The 9,872-nt window shown below is 46.6% G+C and overlaps 1 protein-coding gene across 3 annotated transcripts; it reads left to right on the top strand.

Annotated features, from left to right (window-relative positions):
* Positions 1-3,850: 3,850 nt before the first annotated feature.
* LOC140119256 (THAP domain-containing protein 1-like) lies at positions 3,851-8,968 on the top strand. Of its 3 annotated transcripts, none has more exons than XM_072138106.1 (3): positions 3,851-3,982; positions 5,824-5,917; positions 6,351-8,968. In XM_072138106.1, the coding sequence occupies exons 2-3, from the start codon at positions 5,850-5,852 to the stop codon at positions 7,132-7,134; spliced, it is 852 nt and encodes a 283-aa protein (XP_071994207.1). In that variant the 5' UTR covers positions 3,851-3,982; positions 5,824-5,849; the 3' UTR covers positions 7,135-8,968. The 3 variants fall into 3 exon arrangements, with proteins under 3 accessions (XP_071994207.1, XP_071994214.1, XP_071994199.1); XM_072138113.1 differs by lacking the exon at positions 3,851-3,982 and adding an exon at positions 3,989-4,188; XM_072138098.1 differs by lacking the exon at positions 3,851-3,982 and adding an exon at positions 4,350-4,404.
* Positions 8,969-9,872: the final 904 nt, after the last annotated feature.

The raw sequence follows: 9,872 nt of genomic DNA, 5'->3' as shown, positions 1-9,872 counted from the left end.
TTTCCTATGAAGGTGAGTGGTGTTCACCCTTCCCTTCGTGGCCAAAATGGGTACAACCATTGCCTTGTTTGTGGACTAGAACAGAAGTGCTGTCACCCCTCCTATCTCCATAGGAAAGACGCGGCCGTACCTCAAATCAGGACAGGAATACAAGCTGCCTATAACTAGAGGCACAGCTGCCTGGCTCTGCATGGTGCGCTGAGGCATAGTGTGCTCACCACACCGTGTCTTGGCACAATTGAGGTCTGTGGGGGCTTGTAGCCTGAGGCAAGGTACCAGGTGCACGTGGGGAGAAATGAATGTGCTCCAGCTACATCTGGTGAAGTTTGGACCTGTCTGGCTAATGGGCAACTGCACCCACTGTGACCTCTATACCTACACAGACCTTTATACCTCTATCAAATGGGGTATTGATCGGACAGACCACACACCATTGATTCATGTCAACCTGTGACACTGTGTCATCCTTCCCAACCATCTGATGTGGCCACCAGGCAGGACCATCTCATGCTACCAGATGCTTCTGCTGGCTCATGATCTACAGTAGCATTCTCCTGGGGGCAGGGCCGGATTAAGGTTGGTGGGGGCCCCTGGGTGCAAACTGGTGGGGGCCCTTCCAACAATGTTTTTGGAAGCATATAGCCTGCCAGCCCCCTGTAGTATGTAGCCTGCCAGACCCCTGTAGTATATAGCCTACCAGACCCCTGTAGCATATAGCCTGCCAGACCCTGTAGTATACAGCCACAAGTCTCTGTAGTATACAGCCACCACCCCCTGTAGTATACAGCCACCAGCCCCCTGTAGAATTTAGCTGCCAGTCCCCTGTAGAAAACGGCCACAAAATAATAACTTCATACTTACCTCACCTTCCCTTTCAGTGATCCCACGACGCTGCAGGCTCTCCCTCGCTCTTCAGGCAGTGCATCGGCGATCTCCCCCAGTGATGGCAGCTGTGTCTCACTGACACAGTTGACATCCTAGACCCCCTATGTGCAATGTGGGCGGCCACGGGCCGCTGTGTATCATACACAGAGACAGTGTGAGTCGCTGACTGACGGAAACTGGTGGAGTCCCTTAAAAAGTGAAAGTGGTGGGGGCCCCGGGGCTCGAGCCCCAGGAGCCCCTCCTTCAATCTGGCCCTGCCTGGGGGCAGTGTACATCAGACAGCCGCTGCTAACAGCTCCCGCCGCTGCTGTGTTTCATTGACATGGTTATTGCCATGTTGGCATTGGTTGACATCCCCTAACGTCATCTGGTGGAAGGTGATGGACAGCGATCGGATACCCGGACATTTAGGAAGTGGTCCCCAACCATTTTGTAACCCGGGGACTGGCATTCACGAATATTTTTTTTCCAGATATCTTTCCCCTTTACTGGTCCCCACCTAATACCCACCTTCCTATTACTGGCCACTCTACACGTCCCCCTGGCCAATCATAGCCATAATTAGTTGCTAAGGGCGTCCACTTGCCGATTTGCTAATCACCCAATCCAGCAATATGTCAAAGTCCGGAGGCCAGGAGGAGCCGGGCCACAATGTGAGGGGGAACTGGGTACACAACTATGGCGTAGAGGTGGCCCCACAATATAAGGGGAATGCGGCCTCACAATATGAGGGGGAGGAAGGGGCTACAATGTGAGGGGGAGCTGGGTACACAATATGACATGTTGTTTTATCACTATTTCCCCAGAACAACAGTTGGAAGGTATTTAATGTAGTAATATGTTTATTGTGTAATATGACAAGTGTAACGGCCAGTGGTATGAAGAAGGAAGAGGGTCTTCTGTCCTAGGGTCTTGTGGCGTCCATTCCCTACTGACTCAGATACTTTACCAGCATGAGAGGAACCCAGGGGGGATGAAGACTGCCATGGGCCCGGGGCCCATATTAGTGTGATGTCACACGTTCAGTTTTTCAGATGCAGATTTGATGCCCAAACCAGGAATGGAGTAAAAGTAGGAGGAGGAGCAGCACCTTTCCATTATTTGTCAAAAACTGCATCTGAAAACCGAATGTGTGCCATCACCCTTAATACTATAGTCCCTACAAGTCTGTGATTCACTTCCTACATATTACAAAACAAAGGGATTAGATATACTTAGGGCCACGTGTGTGGTCTGGACCTATAGTATTACTATCTGTTTACAAATTTTGCATTTCTGCAAACAAGGAGGTCCTTCGACCAATATTGGTAATGATTTTGTTAAAATATAACTTTTATTAATCGTTAATTTAAACCATGGGGAATATTTTCCCAGTGTGTAGAGACAAACAAAAAATAAATTTTTATTAAAAATAGGAATGGTGGGAGAAGATGTTGATTTTTCCTTTTGAGCAAGGAGAGGAATGTGAGGAATTGAGATGCACTACCTTTTTGTGTATAAGTTAGGGAGTTGTGAACCCACAGGTAGGTACTGGAGAGTTCTCTGTGTTGCATGCACACAGGTGGGTATTGAAAGGTTCCCTGTGCTAATTACACCCTTTTAGGGTAGTTAGGGGCTACACAATGTTGGATTTTATAGCAAGTCTTGACCACATTTGCACTAGGGTGAGTATGGACTGTTAGGAGTGTATGTCCACACTCAAAGGCTACCCCCTCACACTTCGGGGTGTTTAGACCATATAATTCCCTAGGCTGCAGTCACTTGCTGGGTGTGCATAGTGTTAATGATATTGTCTTAGCCATGCGTAATGGTCTGCGGTGACCGCAGAATGGGTCAGCGCTAAGTACTGGCTTTCTATTTGCAAACACACATAGAGTTCGCTCCCTTGGATGTTTTTCAATTGTTCATTCACTCACAAATTCACTCACACTCCTATTGCTGCTAATCTTGCTACTATTCAATGCCTCGGTTTTCTGGCATTACCAGCTATCTAATCCATTTCCTTGAACACCATTCAATCTAAAATTGGCACACATTCAAACAGCCCCCCCGACATGTTTCGCCATGAGATGGCGTCTCAGGGGGTAACGGGGCCGATCTCAATTCCTCACATTCCTCTCCTTGCTCAAAAGGAAAAATCAACATCTTCTCCCACCATTCCTATTTTTAATAAAAATTTCTTTTTGTTTGTCTCTACACACTGGGAAAATATTCCCCATGGTTTAAATGAACGATTAATAAAAGTTATATTTTAACAAAATCATTACCAATATTGGTCGAAGGACCTCCTTGTTTGCAGAAATGCAAAATTTGTAAATAGATACTTCCTACATATGGTACTAGAATGAAGGATGTGTCCTTCTGACTGGAGGACCTTCAAAAGTCCTGAAATGGCTCTTGTGTACATGTGAATTGAGAGCAGGAACAGATGGAGGAGGATTTCATGGGTGAAAGTCCTTATCGGCATATAATTTGATGGATGGTTTGGGTGGCCATGGGCCCCCTAGAAGACTTGGGCCCCGCACTACCGCTTATAATAAAATCCACTACTGGAGGAACCTGCAGTGATATCAGGTTTTATGTAAAAGCTAATCTCTGACCGTATCCTACACTGTACTGCTAATAATAGCTAGTGCTGATTGTATCTTTTTATATTAAATTATAAAAATATGGTCATGGCGCTGTTTTTTCCCTCCAGAGTGTAACATTAAAATGACCACTAGGTGGCGCAGCTTCACTTTCCAGGGTGTAATACTACAATGACCACTGGGTGGCGCTGTTTTAACGAGTGGTTATCTGTTCATATGTACTGCATTGTAAAGGCGGGTCACAGACAGTCAGACATGTATAACAGGAGACATACATATTACGTGAACCCTGTTATTACCAGAAACCCCCCCCCCCCCCCACGCTGTGACTTAAAAACGGGCCGTGATAGGTTCATTCTGATCACGAGGCCCGATGTGACGCCGCGTGGTCACATGATCCGCTCTCCGCCTATGAGATGCCTAATGACGAGCTGCCATCTTCCGGGTGGTGCGGCCGCCATTTTGTAGAAGACACAGCGCTCCGCAGAGTTATAACGTTGTTTTCCTCAGTAAGTTATCAGCAGCGGATGTATGTACCGTGAGAGAGAGCAGCACACAGCGCAGTGCCCGTTATACCGCGGCGCCCGCCACCTCTCCTGTGTGCACTGCGCCCTATGGGTGTGACGGGGGACACGTTATTACCCACAACATTGGATGGGACTCCCATAGACTGGAGCATCAGTATCAGATTAGTGGGGACCCAGCACCCCAGGAGGTCAGCACCTGCTACACAAGCAGACAGCGCCTCCTCTGTGTAGTGGTCAGTCCTGTGTACTGCACATCTGCTCCTATTCATAAGAGGGTGATATACATGGGGGCCGGAAGATCAGGACTGAAAACTGGCGCATAAGCTCTGAACTAGGAGCCAGGAATTGTGACTATTCCCCCATTATGGCACCCAGGTGGAGGTTCTTGCCCTTCACCCATTCAGGTACAGGTTGTACTGTTAGCGCCACCTGCTGGCGCCTCCTGATCGGTCTGATACGGTGGTGTGTGACCCAGATAACATCATACAACGGCGCCGCCACCTATGACCGGCGTATGAAAAATTTCTGTTCTAGTATTTAAAGGAACGCTCCAGTCACAGCTGATTCATTGAATAATACATAGTGCAGGGCCTGAAGTGAGGAGCAGGACTCATTATCATTGTATTCCTGGAACATAAGGCCCTGCACAAGGTACAATACAACAAAACGGCTGTGACTGGAGTGTTCCTTTAAGAGATTAAAAAAAGCTGACACTCATACGGAGGAGTATACCCGCTGGAGGAAGAGCTGCTCCACTTTAGACCAATGAGGGGGTCCTACTCTTTAGTGTTCTAGTGCGGAGCTCTTATCATCTAGACCAGCGGTGGTGAACCTATGGCACGGGTGCCAGAGGCGGCACTCAGGGCCCTCTCTGTGGGCACCCAGGCCATCACCCCAAAACGGAGTTCACCAGACAGGACTCAAAGAATCTTCCTGCTGAATATTCCTGCAATGATAGATGAATTTTCCCTCCTCCTTTCAACTGCGTTGGTGTCCTCAGGAGGCTGATACGATTGAAAGTTGTAAAAAGAACAAGGAGAAATAAATTACTGCTTAAATTGCTGTGCTGGCACTTTGCAATAAATAAGTGGCTTTTGGTTGAAGTTTGGGCACTCAGGCTCTAAAAGGTTCACCATCACTGTCCTAGACCTTCAGCCGTATGATTGCTCCAGGCCCCGGAGATCAGCAGTAGGGGAGGAGGGGGTCACCTATGTCTGCAGAGAAGTTAACACATTGAATGGACCAGGATGGTTTCCAAAATGTAGTAGAAGTTAAGATACTGATGGGGGGGGGGGGGGGGCATTTATTTAGCCCTGAACCCTAGAATTTTGATGTGACACAGGGCACAGGGTTGGAATTTGCAACGTTTTGAGCAAGTTTGTGCAACATTTTTATGCCTTTTTACGCTATTTCTAAGAAGCGGACATGGTAGTGAGCTTGGGTTGATGAGATGATGTAAGCTTTCAAAAAGTCACAATCATTTCCCAGACTCTAGTAAGATTGCAGTATACATCGTACAGGCAGCATTTGAATAAAAAGACATAACTAATGCCCTGGAGGACGTCCCTGGCGCTTCCAATCTGATCCCCGCATGATCATCGGTAGACCTATTCGTGGCCAGTGATTGGCGTTTCAAATGAACTCATTAGAGACTGGAGTGGAAGTGCCGGGGAGCTGACATTGCAGAGGGGTTGTTATTTTTTCTTTTCATACAATCCCCCCTCCCCCCCCCCCCCCCCGTTCACTAAATGTGGTGTAAATGACTTAATTCCTAAGGGTATCCTGAGTTCTTATAGTTGATGTTTGCTTTATCCCTCCTACAGGCTTTGGACCGTGTGATGATGAGAAGATGACCGTCTGTGCCGCCAAAGGCTGCAAGAATCGCTTGTCTAAAGGATGCGGTAAACATTTTTTTAGGTAATTGGCAGATTTTTTTTTCCCATAACATAAGGGTAAAACGCTGATTCTGTAGGGGAGGGAGGAGGGGGGTTGGAGGCAAAACCATAGGATGGAAACTCCTTGTGAATCCTCCCAGTATATGAAGTTTCGGTGCACATTTGTGACTGCGCCATTAACTTCTATAGGGGACAGCGATCTCTCACAGACCAATAGAAATAAATGGAGCGCTGGTCACACATGTTTACTGCTATTTCATTCACTGAGAGAATGGCCAATTTTGGTTTAATTCTGTTTATGAGGGGTAACATAAAACCAAATTTAGCAGATATTGACTTCTTTATAGACTCTTATATCTACTTAGCGGTGTTCTGTATTCATCCGATGGATTTGTTGCTTTATTATCAGCTTTGCTAATGTGAGTCACATTTATTCCTCCCTTATTGTCTTCTAGGTTTCCGATGAAAAATCCTGAATATCTTGCCAAATGGCTTGCAGTCATTAGTCGGGAAACATGGAAGCCTTCAATATACAGCAGACTCTGCAGCGACCACTTCACGGAGGATGATTACATGCTGCGTCCTGGCGCCTCATACCCTTACCTGCGCCTCGACGCCGTGCCTTCTATTATCAATGGCGTTCGTATAAAGAAGCCGCCTGGCAAGAAACCTGTAAAAAAGAAAGATGGCGGCGTACCATCAACAATTGTGACTCAGAAGCCACAGCCGGCTCCTGCACCAGTCACCCCAGAAGCTATTATGGCCGCCGAGCACTCCTATTCAGCAGTCTCCAGCAATAAGGAGAACGTCCGAACCCCAAAAGTGGACCCCTTGCTTGTTAACTTGAGGAGGAAAAAGAATTCACTGCAGAAACAGGTCCTGAGGCAGAAGGCCAGGATAGCCAGCATGAAGAGCATGATCTCACAGCTGAGGAGTAACATGCTGGGCAGTGACCCGGTCCATCTTGTGTCCAAGCACTTCAGCGGATTAACACTAGAACTGTTCAAGCACCAGGTGCAGAAGAACAAGAAGCCCAAGGTACTTCAGTTCTCCAAGGAGGTCAGAGGCTTTGCTGTAACTTTGTATTATTACTCCCCAGTGGCTTATGAACTGTGCAGAGAAATGCTATCCCTGCCGGACCTGGACACTTTGAGAAAATGGATGCCCTCCGTGGTGGGGAAGACGCAGACTGAAAGCTCGGAGAACACCGCGAGCACAAGTGACATGCCGTCTACATAGACGTTCCGATTGTTACGTGACGTCCTGGATTTCACTTCATTTATTGCAGTATAAGTTTTTGTATTTTTATTTGTGTAATAGTCGACCTACCCGATCTCCGTGGCATCACTATGCCACAGACCGAGAGGGGAAGCAGACAACACAGAGCGCTGATCTGATTGGTTGCCGTGGTCGGCTGCTGCTATTTTTGTCCCCGTCAGTCCAAATGGGACCAGAACATATGGAAGATGTCCTACAGCAGATCCTGGGGACCACATCTATTCCTTCTTGCTTTGCAATTGCAGTAAATTAAAAGCGTCTGTTACCAGAATTGTAGACAAGTAACAAGTCCACTCTCCTATTAGTCGGGTTTGCTTAGTAGAAGAGATAAAAAAAATTCACTGCATATATAGTTTATGAGCCTGATGTATTCATAAGCATTACCACTGCCCCTGATAGAGTTGTCACTATACCTGGATACCGATTTACACCTTATATGGACAGTTCTATTACCGGGGACCTCCATTGCTGGGAAGCAGGATGGAAAGACGCAGCTTGTTACAGGTCTTAATTTTGTGTAATTTGTACAGTATACGATGTATACTGTGCAGATTCTGGTTAAAGGGTGACTCTATGTTCCAGTATATAACCATGGATAAGCTGAGGGTATGGGCCGGGAGCTTTCCTGGTGTAGCTGCCGAGCCTATGAAGAAAGCCTGGTGGAAAGGTAACATTAGATTGTCCCAGCTGTAACATGCAAACGTGGTACAACCACAGCATAGGGCAGTGATGGCGAACCTATGGCACGGGTGCCAGAGGCGGCACTCAGAGCCCTTTTTGTGGGCACCAGGTCCATCGCCCCAGCACACCAGACAGGACTCAAAGAATCTTCCTGCAGTTCCAAGCAACTTAAAAGATGCTGCTTTCATTCATGTTTTGATGCTTACTTCGCTACTTGGGACTGTAGGAAGAGGGAGAATGTGTAGACAGGGCCGAATTATCTTTGGAGGACCTCCTGCTGGCCCCATGATTCTTTGTGTACAGAGGGACACTGGAAAGAAGTGATGTAAATTGTCCATCTTTCTACTGTGTTGCGTCCTCAGGAGGCCAATATGATTGAAAGTTGTTGAACAGGGAGCAGTAAGTTACTGCTTTAATTTTTGGTTGGCACCTCGCGATAAATAAGGGGGGTTTGGGGTTCAGTTTGGGCACTCGGCCGCTAAAAGGTTCGCCATCACTGGCATAGGGGATAAGTTCCTAATCACTGGCATCTTGTGGCCCACTAGCCCCCTGAAGTGCCTTGGATGAATGAAGGAATAGTGACTGTTATAAGTGAATGAAGCGCAGGTTGGGAGCGCATCAGCACTTCCTTTATTTAGGTTTATTATTTCATTCTGCAAGGGAAGGGGCCATATTTCTTTATGATCGGAGCAGAGTTCTTCCCCCTCCTATAAAGTGATCACTTACCATGAGATCCAACTCTGGGACCCCCCCTTGCAGTCCTGTCATTGAGGCTCTCGGACCACCACAAATCATAATATACTTGTTTACACCATGGATTTACCCTTCTAATAAAAGGCTTTTATTTATTCACATAAGGTGTTTCATTTTATGTAGAGAATAGTTTGGAGGGCAGGAGCGCCCCCTGCCGCCACCTCGTGCTCACTTGGTGGAAAGGTGGTGTAAAATAATCGCACTTGCTGCTCGTGCGCCAGTAATTGCATTTTTTTCCAGGGCTTATTAATGTCCTAATAAATGTCCCCCCCCCATGTCTCTGTTTCTATGTATGGCTGCACTCGGACGGGACGGGGTAACTTCCATGGTTTTTCAATAAACATGGTGATCTATCTTTTCATTCTGTATTTTATTGTTTTGTAGACAAAATATCAAATACTTTACTCATTAGCCTGGAGAAAATAGAGCTGGGGGGGGGGGGCTGTACTGTGCGTGTCCTCTATTAAATTTATCTTCTACTACATTCTCTGACCTTGGAAATGTCAGTGGCTCCATGGAGGCAAAATGTGGTCCTATGTTCATGGAGCAAAAAAGGAGTCTACCAGCAGTTTTGAGCATACAAAAGCCGTTGTTATTGTCCCTGGAGATATTTATGTCATCTGTGTTCTTAGTAGCAGCAGAACTGTGAAAACGTATTTGTTCCAGGATTGTAGCTGGACTTGGATGCGATCTCTTCACTGCTGAATAACTGCTGTCTGTAGTATTCAAACTGAAGCAAGGGGGGGATGCTGTGTAGCAGCACAGTGAAGAGGTCACCACACACTGTGAGAATCCTGGACTATCAAAGTATTTTTCATAGTCCTGTCGCTACTAATAACGTGCATAAAGGTTACACAGATCTCCAGGGCCAATACCTAACACTGTCTGACGCTTTGTAAGGACAAAACTGATGACAGATTGTCTTTAACATTATTGCTCTGTGCAGATACACACATAACTAACATCACACGTGAAAATCCTGAGTGAGGCTACATATGACACCTGGATAGGATTCATGCTTCTATATGTGACTACACTGGTGGGGCCATTTAACACTGCATCCTATACACTTCTGCTTCATAGGGATGGGCCTGGTAAAAGTTAGCTTTTTAGACCCCACAAGTTTATATTTATAGAAGTAGTTATGAAGCTGTCTTGGTGCTTGTGTAGTATTGTACTGTATATAATGTGCTGTGTACATTGTACAGCAGATGGCGCTGTGACCCAGAACTGGGAGGAAGAGCTTTTACCATGAACTTTATAAT

This window comes from Engystomops pustulosus, chromosome 1, assembly GCF_040894005.1.
Source record: "Engystomops pustulosus chromosome 1, aEngPut4.maternal, whole genome shotgun sequence".
Lineage (NCBI taxonomy): Eukaryota > Metazoa > Chordata > Amphibia > Anura > Leptodactylidae > Engystomops > Engystomops pustulosus.
Note: the sequence above shows the minus strand (reverse complement) of the source record. Positions and strands in the feature narration are given on the sequence as shown.

Bases quoted from the DNA above. Each gene is read 5' to 3' on its own strand.
- LOC140119256 (XM_072138098.1), top strand. From the start codon at position 4,365: ATGGCACCCAGGTGGAGGTTCTTGCCCTTCACCCATTCAG. The intron at 4,405-5,823 runs GTACAGGTTGTA...TCCCTCCTACAG, and splicing joins CTTGCCCTTCACCCATTCAG to GCTTTGGACCGTGTGATGAT. The intron at 5,918-6,350 runs GTAATTGGCAGA...ATTGTCTTCTAG, and splicing joins TGCGGTAAACATTTTTTTAG to GTTTCCGATGAAAAATCCTG.